The sequence below is a fragment of the Heterocephalus glaber genome, unplaced genomic scaffold (assembly GCF_053883595.1).
Source record: "Heterocephalus glaber isolate CG9 unplaced genomic scaffold, H.glaber_assembly_v1.0 deba00001442, whole genome shotgun sequence".
In the NCBI taxonomy this organism is placed as follows: domain Eukaryota; kingdom Metazoa; phylum Chordata; class Mammalia; order Rodentia; family Bathyergidae; genus Heterocephalus; species Heterocephalus glaber.
The window spans coordinates 4,790,035-4,808,971 of record NW_028258296.1 but is presented as its reverse complement, the minus strand read 5'-3'; the positions used below and the strand labels follow the sequence as shown (position 1 = coordinate 4,808,971).

At 44.1% G+C, this 18,937-nt stretch overlaps 1 protein-coding gene across 18 annotated transcripts in view; it reads right to left on the bottom strand.

The window, feature by feature from the left end:
* Nucleotides 1-18,937, bottom strand: part of Sgip1 (SH3GL interacting endocytic adaptor 1) — a 195,436-nt gene that overhangs the window by 59,315 nt on the left and 117,184 nt on the right. For all 18 annotated transcript variants that reach the window (XM_087212873.1, XM_013070980.3, XM_087212865.1 and 15 more), the window contains 2 exons: nt 1,009-1,033; nt 78-129 (listed from right to left, as the gene is read on the bottom strand). In XM_087212873.1, coding sequence (XP_087068999.1) covers nt 78-129; nt 1,009-1,033 — 77 coding nt within the window. The remainder of the gene's footprint in view (nt 1-77; nt 130-1,008; nt 1,034-18,937) is intronic.

The following is an 18,937-nucleotide window of genomic DNA, read 5'->3' as shown; positions in this document are numbered from 1 at the left end:
GCTCAAAGGGTACTTGTTTAATTATTCAAAGCTCATAATGCCTTGGATCACACACAACGAATGTCTTTTGTGCTCACCTTATGAGTTCTGGAGTTGGTGTGGAACGCCTGGGTCTCGCCACTTCTTCACCTTATGCACAGGACAAAAGACCTGTTTAGGCCTATTGTTACCATTCCCTTCTGACATGTCTTACGAACTATGTTTGGAAATACATAGAGATTTAAATCTCATCAATAAACAACTCAATCTGAAAACTTTTCGAAATCAACCCTCTCCCCTGGCAATGCAACACCCATATGTCTGGCACTTGTAATGGTATTTTCTCTGGCATTTATACAACCTCATTAACCAAGGAACTACCATAAACAAAGCCACAGAGTGGAAGATTTGTATACTGTGGAGCTTAGGAACAGCATACCATTCTCTCTTACCACAAGAGAAAGCTAAGTCAGGCCATCTGTACATAGTACCCGAATCCAGTTATTCTCTGCCTGTTCTTTTCTTGAAATTTCAAGAATATTATATTTTTAGCGATGAATCATGCATTTAAAATTTCCTAGAATGTGTTGTATGCAGCAGAGGAAATCACGCCCTGTATATTATAACCCATATCATATACCTCAGTGACTAAAATGTTTCACATCAAATTACACCAGAATCTGCAAGTTGTCTCAGTCTTCGATTCCTTTCTGCCCTGGTCCTCTCCCACCCCTAGACTATATTCATTTCTAAACTTAAATGATGCAGCAAGAGTTGACAAATACGGGAAGAAAGTAGCAATGCTTTTTCAAAAACACATTCTTTTTGTGAATTTAAACACTAATCATCAGACCCTCCAGAGGCCCTTTATTGTGACAAGGATTCCTTACTGTAAAGGTTTGATTTTTAAAGTAAGCTTTAGAAATCAAACCAAGACTGAATAATTCAAATGTACACATACTCCAAGATCCAAGGAACTGTTCCTTCATTTACATTATGCTCTATTTCTGGTAGCTAAGATATACTTACTGGATAAGTTCCTTTTAATTGCACCCTAGAATTAGAAATAGACACTATGAGGCTTAAGACCACATATACGTTATGTACAATATGTATTTATTATTTCTGTTATTGCAATTAAACTAAACTCAAAGAAATGCAGGAGGGGACAAATGAAATTGTTCTCAGGCCCGGCATTCAGGCTGGAACTTGCATAGACACACACACACACACAGACACACACAGACACACACACACACACAAATCAATTTTCATTTTACTCAAAATTACAGCGAGGAAAGGAGGGGAATCACAAATCTTCTAAATGAGAAAACCCCCTACCTGGAGAGGTTCGGGACTTTAAGAGAAATATCAGACAGTCCATTAAAAACAAAAGCCCTCTTGAACTCTCGCAGATAAGAAAGTAAATCCAAGTTTCCCATATGATTGATATTTGAAAATTCTAAAACGTATTTAGGAGTGCTGTCTGCTGCTATTTAGGCGGGCCCCCAAATTGTTAGGAGAAACAATCACGACTTACTAAGGTGGTTCTCTCTGTCTTATCCCTTTTATTTAAAATGTGATAGAAAGGCAGACAGCTTCTTTCATGCTCATCGATTCCTAGGTGTGGCAATTCATCCCACAGATATTTATTATTGAAAGGCACTGAGGAATTCCCCGTAACATTTTTATTAAATACTCCTCTTGGACGAATGATCACAAGTTAAGTGGCAGCCAAACATGGAAGAAACACACAAGAAAACACTGTTGTTTAGAAATGAGAAAGAATAAGCGATCACCAATTCAGACAGGAACAGACATTTGAATGATGAGAAGCAAGCCAGCAACAAGAACTCCCATTGGCAGCTGGGTCTCGTGTACAGATCTCTGCCCACCCTGATATGGCAGCAGGAAAATCTAGCACAAGGTTAGGGTGCTATTGATCACACTCAGGGAGGACCCCATTGGATTAAAAGTCTCCTCGCTGAGCTACCGGATTCCGCTTCCGCACTGAACCTCAGCTATGTAGCACAAACAGAACCACCAAGTTTCCTCCGGGGCAAGGTATTTGCTTCAAACAGTAATTGATTAATTGGATCGACCAAGGCCTGGGGATATTTTAGAGAGGACTGTTTCAGTTTCATTTCCTCGCTTAAGGGAATGAGCAGGTGTGTGTGTGTGCGTGTGTGACCAAGCGGAGCAAAGGCTCTTCTTTTTCTTGCTTTGAATGACTGAGATTTCACTTTGTCTCATGATCTTCCCTGCCAGTCATCTTCAGTGACAGATTTAGATTGGTGACAGTTTAGGGTACTGACAGGAAGTGTGTCCTTGGTACCAAGAGGGAACAAAGTGGTGTCAGTGTGCTGGCCGACATGCACAAGGGCCCAAGGACACAGTGTGAATTCGGGTTTAAAGCATACTGTGGGGGTGGGGATTTAGCTCAGTGGTTTCGCTGCCCGCCTCGCAAGCACAAGGTCCCAAGTTCGATCCCCAGTACCAAAAAAAAAAAAAAAAAAAAAGTGAGTAAAACACACTGTGGCTTCTAAGCTGATTCCTTACCTTCTTTGCAGTTTTACGTTTCTGCATTATCGCTTTGCTATCAACTTCTACGGGGCTTTCCAGCCAATCTGCAGTCCTTGGACACACACACCTATGCGCGTGTGCACACACTCACACACAGACACACACAGACATCTATTTTTCACGTTTAGCTCTAAAGTTAAAATTCCCATGTATTAATCGAGTCCATTATGGACAAGTCCTCTGATGGTTATAAAGTATCTCTTCAGAGAGCCAGAGCCTTCCAGGGCGTCCACCTAATTTGTCTGCCTTGTTCACACTGGGTTATCATAAATGCAACGGAAATCAACCTGCCGCCTTGCCTGGGCAGCGATTTTCTCTCTCTATATTTAAGGGGGAAATGTTGAGAGTTCTTACCGGGCTGCGCCTCTGTGATCAGCAAAAAGGAAGAGAGAACAGACACCTAGTCAGAGAATGACGCCTCAGGCAACGGGTATGGGTAGCAGAAGACTTGCTAACAGCCCCCGCTTGCGCTCCCCAAATAACCAGGCCCGGGAGGACCCGCGCACGGCGTCCACCCCTTATCCAAGACGGAGTGGGCTTTTGCGGCCCTTCAGAGGGACCTGGCTCTAGCACCTTGTTGCCCGCGTGGGTGTCCACGTTTCCGTATGTGCACAGAAGGGCAAGGCAGAAACACAAGATCTCTACGGATGTGTTTAATGTCTGTCGTCAGGAGTTTTCCTCCAGGTTACTTGGGGTGTGGGACTTGGGAGGACCAAATGGGACAGGAACACACTTTCCCTGTGGGACAGAGTATGACAAGCACCGCAGATGGAATTCATTCCCCAGACCCCAGGCCCTGAAGGGAGGCTTGAAAACACTGGGCAGGCTGCAGACAGCACCTTGGGGCTGTGCGCTGAGTGTCCCTCAGAATGCCTGCTTCTCCGCTGTTTCGGGACCTGGCATCTGGCAGCCCCTCCCAGAGGGTAGTAAGGGTGAGGGGCCCAGGGGAGCCCCAGACAAACACAGGGGGAGAGGAAAAGTGCCTAGTGATGACACTGAACACTGGGGGCAGGACCAGGTCTGCAGACACCAAGCAGGCACACAGCCTTAGCCACCCCTCCCCACCCCCTGCTCTACCAGCCTCATCAGCGGCTGTCAATTTACCCCATAAGCTCTCATTCACCCTCTGGAGCATCTTTCTGCATAACAACAGTGAGTAGTGGGAGAGAAACCTGCCGAGTTTCACTTTCAGGATGTGGATTAACCCAGAATTCACCACGGGTCACCTCTCACCTCCCAAGGCCGAGGCCAGGAGGGCAGACGCATGAGTGGGAAGTTCTCCAGATGACAAGGGGCGACCATGCTCCAGGACAGAGCAAACAGAGGCGGGCAGCCTGTTACTCCAGGAGGCCTCTGCAGATATCCAGGCCAAGTGCCCTTCGGATGCAGAGGGGAGTGAGATTCTGAGGCTGGGCTGCAAGTCACCAAGGACAGAATTCAGACCTCTGGCCTCCCATTCTCCTGCTCTTTGATGCTCTCCTTCAGGAATGGAGAACTCACAAGGCAGAGACCTTCAGGCTCACACCAGGAATGGTGCTTTTTCAGACCAAATATGTAAACAACTAGGCCTTTCGATTGACTTCTTTTAGCCAGTTTTACTTGTGATAGTTTAGAGTTTAGTATTTATTTTATTTTTCAGGCACTGGTTCATATTGATTCCACTTTTCTCATAAACCTGTCTGTGTGCTTGGATGCAATCGAGTCAAAATTTGAAAAGAAATGGGACACATCAGTGCCTATTTGTGGGCTTAAATTCCCTTGGCCTAAACCTTACTGTGTTTTGTGGAAAATTGAAACAATCTTACGTGTAATGATTTAGAGTTTATTATTCTTTAGCAAACAGACTAAAGCTTTTTAAAGAAGAAAATGTAGAATTTCATGACAAACTTTCAAAATATAGCTAATAGTAGACTAAAATTAAAAGTTCCCCCATATAATATTCTGAGAAGTAAGGCAAAATAAAATCCTGGTTGCAACCATATAGAAGCAGAATCTTAAATATAAAAAAATTCATCAATGTAGAATAATACAAAATGCATTTCAAGATAATTTCAAATATATTAATCTATTTGAATTAAGTCATATCTTAATTTCTAATGAGTTAAAAGCCTATGCTTTTAATCTGTAGTTCATGCTGGTATTTTGTTTTTATAGTAAAAGACAACATTATGAGATAGCATTTTGGAAATTCCATTTGCAACATTCTTTCATTAGAACTAGCTGCCCTGATTCATGTGGTCACAAACCGATTAATGAGAAGACAAAAGACACAGCTTGAAGCTGGGTGCAGTGTAAGGCAGAATATATTCAAAGAATATAATTAAGAGCTTTCTGAAATCCTCAAAAGAAAAAGATTTCCAGAAGTCAAATGGAAGGGCTTGATGTACACTATCATCACCACAGACGAGCTTGCTGGACAAAATGGTCAGGAAAATTATTCTCAACCAGGACAGAAGCATCTTCAACTTTACAAATTTTATTTTATCCTTTCCCTGTCATTTCCTAAAAACTTTAAGGGCTTAGCATTCTGCTTGGTGGTACCAATATATAGAATATGCCTCAAAGGTGGATATAAACAAATTCAGAATTTGGTCTTGATTTATTAAAAAAACTAAAATTCAGAAGATGAACATTTAGATTTTTTTTTTAAAGTTCAAGTGCTCCAGTTTGTAAATGTGGGCTAAAATCATTATTTATTATTATTATTATTTATTATTAATATTATTATTATTATTATTATTTTGTTCTTTTGAGGCAGGGTCTCCCTTTGTAGTTCAGGCTGGTCCTGAACTAACTATGTAGCCCACGCTGGCCTCAAACTCGCAACAATCCTCCTGCCTCAGCCTCCTCAGTGCTGGGATGATAGGCATGCGCTACCAGGCCTGGCGACTAAAATTATTTTTAACTGCACAGACAGATAAAATACCTATTCCGTTGTTCAGTGTCTGCAGGTGGCCAACTTGCAGATGTTTGTGTCACACATAAGGAATCTCCATCACATCTACATCTGATTCCTCAGACACAGACTGCAGTTGGTCTGCCTATTTTCTGAACAAATCCCTAGTTAGACATCAGTTGTTCAATTCTCCTGGTCTCCTGGTGCACTGTGGGAAACTTTCTGGAAATCATTTTATTTACGCTTCTACTTCAATTTTGTTGTTTAACTCCGAAGTAACTCTTACTGTGTATTAGAGGCTATTTTCAAAGTGGTTTATTGCTAGTTTATGATTTGATCACTAGAATGAAGATTTTTATTTCAGAATTTACATGATTTTGCATATGAATGTGCCTTTAGAAGAAAATACTGTGGCTATGCCTTTATAGTCTCCAAAGTGTCTTTCCATCATAGCAGTTTTGTGTTGTTGCTTTAGGGTAACAGGATTAATTTAAATTTGTTAACTAGGATATCTTAGTCTTTTTTTCCCTATCCTAGTGCTGAGAATTGAATTCATGGCCTTATGCGTGGTAGGCAAACGCTGTACTAGAGCTACATCCCCAGCTCCTGGGGTACCTTAGTCTTAATCAATGTGAATAAATTGTTTTGAGACATTTGTAAGAAGCAACCAAACGTAATCTGTCTTGCTTGTTAAATTCACTAAACAACCAGCCTCAGTTTTCGAAGTTTTAAAATATCTTCATTTGCTGAATTCAGTGTTATAGGGGGACAGAAAAATGGGCTATAAATTACAAAGCACCAAACAAATATTTATTTTTGTTTCTATGTCTAGACATAGAAAATTAAGTGATTCATGATACAGAAATTTCTGGGAAAGAATTAGAATGTAGGATCCTTATGTTTACTATTACGATCCCAGCTAACATTCCTATTTGTTTTTAAATGCTTCAGAATAAAGACAAACTATCTGCTGAGCATCTACTTGTCCCACTGGTGAGTTTGTCTATATTTAAACTTGCTCCTGTGTTACAAGCCCAAGTACGTAGAATATTATTGTTTTCAACAAGATGGTCAGAAGATCTTGAAACCCACGTGGGAAATGAAGCAAAGAACCTAGTGGTAACCAATGCATCATTCAGAGATGCCCAGCTGAGGAGCTGGCTGGATGAACATTTTCTAAAGAAAAATGAGGTAAGGGAGTTGGAAATGAAGTGAAAATGAAAAGGTGTTCTTATTAAAGTAAGGTCAGCCGAAGCAAAGCCAAGGAGGAACACAGGAGTCTGAAAGTCCCTCAGGTAAATTTCAATATTCAAAGTGGCCACATTTAGGTAATTCAGAGAAGGATTCAGGGTCAAGGAGAATGCATGAGGTTGGTGACACCTGAAGAGCCATTATTAAGGAGCATCGAGGTTGTCCTGCCTTGTGGCCTGAGTCAGAGAGATGGCGCTCGGTGACCAGAAGTGGGCCATACAGCTTGGCCACGGTCAGAATCAATCACAGATGCTTATTTTACTTTTGGAAACAAAAAGGTTTGGACCCACATTTTGATGCATTTTAATGTTTGGGTCCCATTTGTTGTTGTCTTTGTGCCTTGCCTTCCTCTACCTTCCTCTCACACGGACTTCTTCCAGTTCAGTATCCTCGCAGGGCGCAGAGGTAAGAAATGACCACACTTCCTGTAACATCTGCTCAGGTGAGTGAAGTAGAACCAACCAGCCACTTCTCGGTGTTTGCTAACATAAAAATACTTTTCATATTTTACAGTAGAGGTCACCTGGGTTGGCCATGCAGGGAACATGCTCCCACAGAAGCAGGCAACTGAGAACATAATTTCCCTTTCTTTTTCTCTTATTTATTTATTTATTTATTTTCCCCGGACTGGGGATCGAACTCAGGACTTTGCACTTGCCAGGCAGGTGCAGTGCCACTGAGTTACATCCCGGCCCATTTATTTATTCTTTTAAAGTTCTGTTCCACAACACTCTAAAACAAAAAGATATAGGTACATCATATCAGGTTGTGCTACCACTAAAATGTAACATCTGCATGGCAATTTACATTTTATAAAGATCTTTTTTTTAGTCTCCAACAGTTTCAGGAGAGGATACTTTGATTTACTAAAACAAAAAGTAGCAGTGACAACAACAACAAACCATTTTAGCCTCTCTTACAACTTCCCTTTCCCAGGCCAGTTATACATTAAACAAAACATTAACTAAAAAAATATGTGCCTAGCTCATGGTATCTATTTAGCTTGACTAATTCGAGTGGGAGCTGCAATAAATGAAACTTAGGACCTAAGATGTTTGATCATATGCTTGTACAGAGGCAGAGGTGAATCTTTACAAAATTACCCCACATCCCTTAATAACAGAGTTGGAAAAATCACTTAGCAATGGACTTCCTCTTTTTCCCATGTGGTACAATTAGACCTTCTCCTGGTTTGCAAAGGTTTGTTTTCAAAATTCAAAACTTTGTTTAGGTATCAAACACAATCAGTCATTAGATAGGCAGATGGTGAAAATGAACATAACAAATCATGTTTGGCCAAAACATGGAAAGGACTTGTTATTTCTTACCGGACTTTTCCTCTAAGAGCGAAGGCGTGGGGAGGAAAAATAAAGAGAACGTGAGAAAGTGACATGTATCTTCAAGAAGAAACGCTCAGGCTCTCCGCTAAAGGCAGCCGCTTCCAGTGCGTGTCTGCTCCTGCGGCCACTTCTGGGCGGTCATTGTTAGCCCGGGTTCTAGAGGGCACAGGTAGAGAGGCACACGCTGTGCTGTCCTTTGAGTGGTCCACTTTTATCAAACAGAGTTTTGCCTTGAAGAGAGAAGTAGGCCTTGAATATTAGAAGGAGTTGGCGAATGCCATGAATGCATTGCAGCCGGGAGTGGCTCATGAAGCCACATAAGATTTTCCCCAGAAATTCCGCATCTTGCTAGGGAAATCGGTATTTACCATCTCTTCCCAATCACCATGGCTACAGCTGTCAGTTCTCCTTGGACCCATCTTTCGTTCCCCCCACATTTCATGAACAAGTGCATATTCTTTTCCTGGTGAGCGGTCCCTGGCCCCTGAGAACTGCTGTCCTAGCAAGGCCTGGGGGTCCCCAGCTGACACTAATGCTGTAGTTTCAGCTCCCATCCACCCTTCACGCCATGCCCAGAGTCATTTTCCAGAACCAGCGGAGGACGCTGTTACCCTGTCCCTCCAGTGCCTCCCTGGCATCCTGGGAACAGAATGCAAACTCCATGCTATGGCATCTGATGCCTTCCGGATGGCTCCAGCCTTGTCTCCATGCCTCATCTTCTGCCATTGTCTTTTTTTGGTACTGGGGATCGAACTCAGGGCCTTACGCTCAAAGGCAGGCTCGGTGCCACTGAGCTTCATCCCTGGCCCCCACCATCATCTTTTCTGGAAGCCTGGCTGTCCCATCACCTCCCCAGTGTGCCAGGCACTCGCAGCCTTCCTGCCTCTGCCTACACTGCTTCTCCCTCCTCCTCCTTCTCCCTGGTCACAATCACACTTGCTCTTCAAGGCCCGGAACTTCCTTCTAGAGACCTTTCCCAAGCCTCGCAGTCAGAATACAATGTTCCTTTCTCTTGGTCAATGGCCACACATTTCTTTCTCTCAAAATAATAAATATTGAAGGCTTTTCTGTTTTCTTGACATTTCCTAACCTCAGGGAAAATGGAGGTATGCATAGCTGGTATATTTTTGGCAGTTCTCTTGTTCTGTATAATTTCCACGTCTATGAGGCTAAGAACTCACAGTTAGGGTTATGCACACCTTCTCTCTAGCCTGACCACAGTGCTAGGTGCATAGTAGGCATTGAAAGTACATTTACAAATTCCCATTTTGGGGACATTAAAACATGATACAAGTGTTTGAAACACAGTGTCATCTGAAATACGGAGAGATGAATTTCTCCCTAAAGTACAGTTGAACTGCAAAGGCCCAAGGCCCACAGTCCCCCTTCTAAGGGTTCTTTCTTGGCACCCATACATATTCTACTCAGCTCTTCCATAATTGTTAATTGCTATCTACCCACTAGTGACTGCTTTACGGGGACATTCGTGTGGAATCCTTTCCCACAGCAGCAGATGGGAGCGCTACAGAACAATTGCAGGCCACAAGAGGGGAGTGTGCCTGGTGCCACCTTCAGATGCAAGTGAAATGGAAATCATTGACAAGAGCCAGGTTCTCAATCTACAGACAACCATAATACTGGGATAAAATCCAATTGCTTTAAAGGGGGGTCTCAGGGTAGAAGGAGGATCGTGAGATGTTATGTTCTCTAATTAGCTCAACTCCTTATTTTCCAGATATCCTTGGGCAAGTCACACCATGCCTCAAACACGTGATTTGTAAGGAAGGGATAATTGCTCCCGGGTAAGGATGGAGCACAGGATGATGTTGGCAGCTGACATTCAGTGAGAATTTATTATGACTTTGCCTTGTGTGGCTGACATCCTCATCGGCTCTGGTTTACTGATGGAGAAAAGGAGGCTGGAAGAATTCCAGGGCATGGTTAGCAGGGGGAGAACTGGGGCAGGAGCCCAAACTCTCTGACTGCAGACAATCTGGTCCAGGTTGGACCTGGGGCCCCTGAACAGGCTGAACCCACTTTCTGGGCTTTATCAGCATCGAGATCGGGAAACAACTGAGGTAAATGCTTATAGATCACAGAGTCAGAAAAAGAATCTTGGACCTTTCCAGTGGAGAGGGCTGAATGGATCGTGCCAGGCAGTAACGGAGGGCTCGAGAGCAAGCTCCCCCAAGTGGAGCCAGTGTGTCTAGGGCACTTTCAGTCCCCAAGATCAGACTCTGTTGATAGGGTACATTTGTCATCCCTTCTTAGAGTTAAAGGCATTTCATTCAGTTAAAATCAGAACAATAAATGGAACACACAAATGATAAGGGTTACCCTCATCTTCCCCTTTATAGCTTCCACCCCAGCCCACACGATACATTAAATCATCTTCATTCAACATGTGGCTTTGCTTTGTTGGCACTCACCAGTATTTAGGCTATGGCCTCCTAACTGGAGGGTAGCTTCAGAATGTTTAAAAACAAATGAAAATGTAAAACATGACAATTCTTTTTAAGGGAAAACAAAAATATTCCTTGATGTAAAGTGAGCTAATAGCATTTGAGTAGATTTTTATAGAACTGAGAAAGAGATGTAGACTTCTGGGCTTACCTGTGAATAGAGATAGAGCCAGTATGCTTTGGATTGGACAGAACAGTCACATACGGGACACCCACTGAATGGGCTCCAGGAACACGGGTTTTCCCAGCCCATGGACTAAGAAGACAGACACAATTTTTGCCCTGGAAGTCTCAGTAAAAGGCAGTGAGCTCATGTGACCAACAGCTGTCCAGGGACGAGACAGACGCTTGCCTCTCGCAGGTGGGGAAGCTCTTTCCAGCCACTATTATTCCAGATAGCCTGGCAATCAAGTGTCATCAAGTGAGATCCAGGCATCGGAAGCTGGGTTTGATCTGCAAGCCTTTTCAGAGTTTGCAGTGGCTTAGCTTTAAAAATAGAATGGCTGGGGGCCAGAGATGTAGCTCAGTGTTGCTGCATCTGCCTGGAAAGTGCAAGGTCCTGAGTTCGATCCCTGCTACCATGGGAAAAAAAATAGAACAGCTGTATTCTGGACCTTAATATTTTAACTAATGCAATTCTATTATAAAATAATAATTTCCTTTTAATTATTTATGACTACTCAGGTATTCACAAGAGCAAAATGTTATTTATATTCATTTATTAAGCCATTAACAGCTCTCTCCCACACACTTAATAAATATCCAACAGGATTCCAGGCACATTAGTAAACAGGAGAAAGAGCACCAGGAAGGCTCCAGTGAGCTTAGCCTGGGAATAGGAGATAGTCAACAATAGCTGATGGAATAAAGCAGCACAGTGTTAAGACTTTTAGAAGATAACATAATTTTAGAAAGTGGGGCAGCTGCAAGAGATAGGAAAAAATGCTACCTTCCTTTTGTTTAGAAATAAAATTTTCCTCATCTCTGAGAAAGTATTTTTTTATATAATTAATGTGGGTGATTTACATTCTAATTTTTCTAAAACAATGATTACATAGATTGCTTTGATTTCTGACACTAAAAAAATCATCAGAGGGCAAAAAGATACAATGCTTTTTCCCTTACAGTGTTTTATGTGTTTTGTTCTATTTTTCCAGCATTTATAGAAACTCCTGAGTGTACAAATAATTATAAGTTTAAGAAATGTAATCATAGACACCTGGTGCTCAGGACTGAGGGTCGCAAAGTGACAGGAATCCACAGGCTGCAGATGAGAAAAGACACCCTGCTGGGGGTGCAGGTCGAGGGGAGAATGAGTAAGATAAATGTCAAGGACCGACAGAAAACGAATCGATCAACTTTCACAAAGAACTTTAAGAGGAATGATAAGAGACAGGGAATTATTCCTTCTGATGCCTGTCTGTCCAGCAATGGAGAAACTTTGTTGAGTTGAAGGGGAAAGGATCTAAGAAGTTTAGAACACTGAACTTGCTCTTTTGACGTCTTTTTAATATAAGGAATGTAAACTGCACCAGAGCATGGCCAGGCACTGAGTTCCGGACAGTCGCCCGGGGTGAATCGAGGTGAATCCATACTCCCAGAGCCACGTGAAGGTGCTCTGGGCACCTGCAATGTGTCGCTCAGCGCCAGGCCTCTAGGAGAAGCAGCCTAGCAGGGAAGTAGTCAGGAACGCCACACTCCGTGAGCTTTCTTAAATTATGCTTCTAATAAAAACTTATTTTCCAAATCAATTGCTTCTTTCCAGGGCCCCTGCTACTCTGATTCTGGCTATTAGTTACTAAAAATAGTCTTAAAATTCCAAACTCTACAGCAGGAGGGTCACACAATCAAGGTAGAAGAATTCACAAACATGAACATTAGCCTTTTTAAAAAATTACAATTGACATTGTAACTAAAAGCATGTAACTGAAGAATTCGTTGCTTCTGATGAGCTCTCCTTAACATTGTGTAACCATACGGTGTCATACGGTCTTGTTCTGTTAGACTTCAAACTGGTAGCAGGAATTGAGTGCTCGTGGTTGCCAGCAGGGGTGCCCAAACCCTCAAACAGGGTCGGCTTGCCTAAGAATCTGGAGCTAGGCAAGGAAAATCTGACTCCTCCACCTCACACATCGAAACCGAATACCACAGTCTCTGAGGGTACAACCAACAGGAACTGGAAAAGTAATGACGAAGGTGGTCCAGATGCACTACTGGATATTTTACCGTTTTCAGGGAGATCAAAACATAATTAGGGATTCCTCTTACCAAAGTAGGGTGGGCAGGAGAGGCTTGGAAAACGAGACTGTAATTTTAAAGGTCAGGAAATGGAAGCAGCAGAGAATTCTCCAGGAAAAAAAAATTCATAATGAAGGAAAGAAACAATGTATATTAGACACAAAATTAATTCTTCTGCGGGCAGTGTGTGGTGTTTTAAAATGTAGGGAGAACAATATATTCTGAAAGAAAAACTTCCCGCTCATTTCACCATCTATCCTTCTCTGTAAGGCCTGAAGATAAAGAAAATAATCAAAGGTTTCATGTAAGGGGCAAACTGTGGCTGATTTTGGTTGGCTGCCCCTCTGGAGAGGGGGCTGCCCATGGCATCTCGGGTCCAGTCCCGACGAGTCCCGAGCTATGGAGAAGGGAAAGCCAGCCTCTACGCCTCGGATGTGAGTCCTGGTCATCACCAACCCAAATTGTGCTTGGCTGTGTTTAGATGCCCCCGAAGCCCCGTGCTTTTTCAGAGGTGGCTGAATCTACAGTGTGATTGATTCATGGTGGGGCTGGGCCGGAGGGCATTGGGATTAAGGGCATGAGTGCTGGCCACCCTAAGGAGCCTGGATAAGAAAAAGGGGCAGAAAGACGGTTAGGTCTCTTGTTGCTTTTGCTGCTTCCTCCCCCATGAACTGTAGTCCCTCTGCCGTGTGCCACCCTGCCTTGGAGCCAGCTGACTATGGACTGAAACCTCTACAAACTGTGAGCTAAATAAACCTTTCCCCTTTTAACTCTGGGTGTCAGGTATTTGGTCTCAGCAACGAGAGAAAAGTAACTAAGACACGCTTTAAGCTTTCTTGCTGAGTAGGGCCTAAGCTAAGCCTTGGTGGTCCAGGTCCCAGGCTGGGCTGATTGCTGATCTCCACACGTGTGCAGTATTAGGTCTCCTGTGCCTCATGTGTGTCTGCAGCGAGATGGCGCTTCAGTGTAGGAGACAGAGCGCTCCTCCCCCTGACGACTCCTTGTTTTTACTGAACTCCACAGGGCACTGAACCTTTTGCCAAAGTGGACACAGGAGGAGGGTGGTGTTACCAAGCAGCAGCAAATGCATGGAGTTTGCTCTCTGGCAGGCTAATTCAGGGCTAGAAGGGTGGGTGGGCCACCTGGAATAGGCGAACAGCACCAGGCTGCCTCCTGTGCAAAGCTGGCTCCCCCTCCTCTAGTTTATTTATTTATTTTTTGAGTAAATAATTCTGTTACAGACTGCAAACCTCCAGGAGCAAGATTAAACTAATTGCTCCTTCATAGCTCAGCACTGATTTCTGTAATTTCTTCCATCATCGAATTCTACAGAGGAAAGGGAGGGACACCAGCTACCGGCCCAGAGAGGACCTCCTCTTGCATCTTTTCTATCTACCTTCCTCTTGACCCAAGTTCTTACTCCCTGTATTTATTTCCCTTCTGCCTCCTACAGTCCTTCAAATAAAAGAGAAGAAAGTGCAGCCTAGGGCATGGGGACGAGCAGAGCCTCTTCTTGGGGCATGTCACGGCATGACCTCCTCTGTCCTCTGGCACCAGCCCCAAGACTTGGGGTCAGAGGCTCAGGGTGAGAAACTCGTCCATGGCCCCCAGATAACAAGATACAGATTCCAACGCCTTCCCACTTTGGGGGCTCAGAGGTTGTCCTCCTCCTCCTTGTGGTTCAAAGGCAATCCTATCTTTCTGGGTTCCCTTCCAGGACCCCCGCTCTGGCCCTACAATCGAGACTCAGGCCAGAATATACAGCAGCAAACTAAAGCCGAGAGGGATCTTCACATAACCGAAGCACAGATCTTAATCCTGTGGATGAGAAAGCATATTGTGCTTGAGGCAGAAAGGGAGCAGATACTGGAGCCAAAGTCCTGGCCTGGAACCCACAGAAGGCTGCTGGCCTTCCTGAGTCTCTTTCCTTCTCTGGTGGGGCCATGGGCGCCTGCTCGTAGTTTTACCCTTTTGCTCATCACTGGGCATTTGCACAGCACGAGGCATTGTTGCATAGCACTAGTGACATAAAAAAGTACCTGCTGAGTCATTGCTTAGGGAGGCTGAGTCACATAAAAATGAGGTGTCACTTTTAACATTTAAAACAAAGGTGTCTGAATACAAGATGAGAGAATTTTAGTAAATTAGGAATCACATATGATGGAGCAAGACTCAAGCCAGACCTGGCAGGGTGTGGGCCTAGCCTGGATCACTCGTCACGAGGGACGATGCAGAAAGTCCCACAGAAGGGAGTGTCTGTTGATTGACTCCCTGCAGGAAGGCCAGGAGGTGGGCTTTGGGCATTCCTATCACCCTCAAAGGCTTGTGAATGCTTGGAGGTTGAACACAAAATGCTTTGGTTGAGCTAGGGGACTTTTCTTGGACAGCCAAGAGCTTTGATCAACAGAAGCATAGTACAGTGGTTAAGAGTTCTGAATTAGAAACTGGACTTTCTGGATTGAAATTGTTCTAACTTTACTTATTGGCTGTGATTCTTTGGGTGAGTCAATCTCACAATACCTTAACTTTCTCATCTGCAAAGTGGGACACTTATACCACCTGTTCACAGGTTGTTGTGATTGCAAATAGGTTAATGTATGCAATGCGTCTGTTGCGGCCGATACACAGGCAGCGCTTGATTGTTGAATCTCCACCTCCCACAGCATCACCACCACCAGCATTTACATCACCTACATCATCACCATCGCCATCACCATGTATACCACCACCACCACCATCCACACCATTACTCTAACCACCACTCTACCCCTGGCATCACCATCACCACTGTAGGTTCTTCAGTGGTCTGGAACCTTAAAGGAGGGTTGAGAGTAGTCACCATGAGACACTGCATTGTTGCTCTGATTAATAATAGCTATCAATTACTAAGGACTTCCTTTGGATTTTATTTACAAAGGAGGTGTGACTGAAAATGTTTTTAAAAACCTATGCAGTAAAAGACGTATTGCCATTAATCTCCCTCAAAGTACTCCCTGTTGTTTTGAATACACTTATCCCATCATTCTTGCTACTTTCTACAGCAGTTCTGGAAGTCATCCTTCATGAGTATCTTCAGTTGAGCTGTTGTGGCTGCCTTGATGTCTAGAATGAATTTGACATGTCTCCCTTTCACACTATTTTGACTTTGGGGAAGGCAGAAGTCACATGGTGCCAGATCCGGTGAACAAGGTGGATGACGACACACTCTTAAATTTTTACAGCCTGGTTTTCCATAGGATGGAACTTGACAGCAGCATTCAGCACATTTGTGATCACACCTCAGAAAGACATTCACAAAAGAGGATTTCCAGAATTGCTTCTAAATGTAACAATGGGATAAGTGTGTTCAAAATGAGGTGGAGTATTTTGAGGGGGATTGATGGCAGTGTGTCCTTTAACAAATCTGAGCATTCACTGTATCTGTGGATCACACACTATATACATTTGTTTACTAAGCACTTGATGTGCCTTACTTCTTTAACCCCCACAGTTTTCTAGGAAGGGGTAGTATCATTCACTTCATTTTGCTCTTGATTAAGCCCTGACTGTGACTAAGGTTTAAAGACTTAAGTAACTTGTCTGAGTTCTCATGGATAATGCGTGCTGAATCAGAATGCAGACTCAGTTCTGACTTACTTCAGAACAAAATTTCTTAATCAGTACAGCACTGCATGCTTCTAGATAAAATATAACTTTTCAAGTCTGCAGTGAGTTTGGCTCACTGAAAACAGGCAGAGGAATCTGAAGGAGCCCATGAGAAAGGAAGATGATTATACTATGAATTAAACCATAGTATTTGTCTCTTGTGTCAACAAGAGCCACGGAAGCCAGCCTGGTGTCAATGTACCTGGTGAGCCCTGTGTGTGGCTTTGGATCAGTCAGAGATAGAGCTCTGTGTGGGTCCCAGGAGGAACGGCAGTGTCCATGTCAGAGGCCCTGGGAGGGTGATGAGGCTGGGGACCCTAAGTTGACTGCAGCAGACCCCATCTTCCATCAGGAAAGAGAAGGGAAGGCAGAGGGGTTTGGGTCCCGGGGGAATTTCAGCTGTTAGCAACAGTGTCTCACACTGTTTCTCATCATGTTTAAGGCAGTGTTAGCAGGAAGACTGGACAGGCTGCTCAGTATTTCTGAGGTAGGCTCTCCGACCACTCTGTGGAGGGTGCGCGACACATTCTCGGTGGAATGCCTCGCAGGGCAGTGAGGACGCCCATCCGCTAGGAAGCGCACTTGGCAGGGCCAGCATGGTACCACACACTCTGTAAACGTCACCTGTGATACCACACTGGGGATGGGCAAGCTACTCAGCACAGTTTAGGAATGCCCTGGAATGATCTTCCACATCAGCTCATAGGCGTCATGAAGAGTCCCCAGTTGGATGCTTAGAATAGTTATGGATCTGGGATCCAAATGAGTTTTGGCTACTGGGGTTCTCTGGCTTATTATCACTAATAATATCTTAAACTTGTGTCCTCGGCTTTGCAGACAATTCTGACAAAGAGATCAACTCTAAATGTAGTGTCTACTCTGAGCATTTCATATGTACTAATTATTCGGTCCTCAAGCAGCCCTATGGAGTAACTGTGGGAATCGGGCCCATTTCAGATGAAGAAATCAAGGCGCAAGTTTGATAATGTGCCCAAGGTCACCAGAGAAGGATGCAGAGCCCATCTGTTTGAATAATTGTGACATCAAGTGTCTATTTCTGTTTCCCTCAAATTACCTTAAAGAAAATTGTATTCAATTCAATTCAGTTCGATTCAGCTTAATTCAATTCACTTCTATGTTGAATTCTGACTGCGCTGCTTTGTGGTAAAGGCACATTTCCTTGAAGTTCAATCTTGGGCCTGTTGTTTTATTTAGTTCCTTTCAGGAGACAAATTACTCTTTTTTTTTTTTTTTGTATTGGGGATCGAACTTGGGACCTTGCGCTTCTGCGGCAGGTGCTGGAACCACTAAGCTAAATCCCCGGCCTAACAAGTTACTCTTTAAGAGCAAGATGTTTCTTGGGTGATGGTATGGAGGAGGTTTATATCTACCCTGAATGTGCAGGAAGCAAATGGTGAGGAATATTGTCTCCTCCCACTTCCGTGTCCTCCCTGGGATTGGTCTTTACACTGTACTACCCAAAGGATGGACATTCATCCCAACAATGCTCTGTAAAGTAGATTTGTTGTTGTTGTTGTTGTGTGGGCATGTGTGTGTGTGTACATTAGTGCCTTTGCACTGAGCTACATCCCTAGCTACCCCTCCCCTTTTATTTTGAGACAGGGTCTTGTTAAGTGGCCCAGGCTGATCTCCAACTTGAGATTCTTCTGCTTCAACCTCCCACAGTGCTGAGACTACAGGCGTGCACCATTATTTCTGCTTTAGCAGTGAAGCTGAGACCCAAGCAGGCTTACGTACCTTGCCTGAACAGCACAGCCAGCAAGAGGCTGGGCTCAGTCTGTCATCTTTCCCTCCCCGAACTCAGCTCCTTCAGGGGAAAGTGCAGTTTGTACTGGTCTTGAAAGAAAGATTAATCCTAACAGTCCAAAATGGAGAAAACGGATGTGAAACTAGTTCCCCTAGAAGGTGGATTACATCTGGTTAAGAATGAAAGTCCAGGCATGGTAAGAGGTTCGCAAACCCCCTTTACCTAAGATTTGCCTTAGGAAGGTGAACGCTATGTTCCAGGACACGGAGATACTACACCCCCTTAGTGGCAGGAGATCAGAAACGGGAAGCGGAGCACAACACTCAGACAAGGGACAGCCATGCAGACCAGCAATGAGAGAGCATGATGGAGACGCTCCCTGGGACCTGCTGTGGCTCCTGTTTGTCACATGTAGAAATGGCTCTCTGAAAGCCTGATGAGTGTCATGCAGTGTGCTAAGCCCAGGGTAAACACAGCCAAAAGGATCCGATCCTGCTCGAGGCCTGTGATAATCCTCGAAGGGAGAAATCCCTCAGTACCATTTTCAGCCTGCGCTTACAGGAGGAGAGCCCCAGGCTCCGGAGCAGTCGTGTGTGAAGCAGGTTAGCACGCAGCGCTGCTTCGGGGCCCAGGCCTGCCTGTGTCCCCATGCTATGCTCTTCTGCCACTATGATGCTGCCTCCTTGGACTCCAAATTCTAGGGGTGACTTGTGCAGATGGCCACACAGCACCTGGAAGGAAGGCGGTGGCCCTAAGTGCAGGTGCAAAGCGTCCA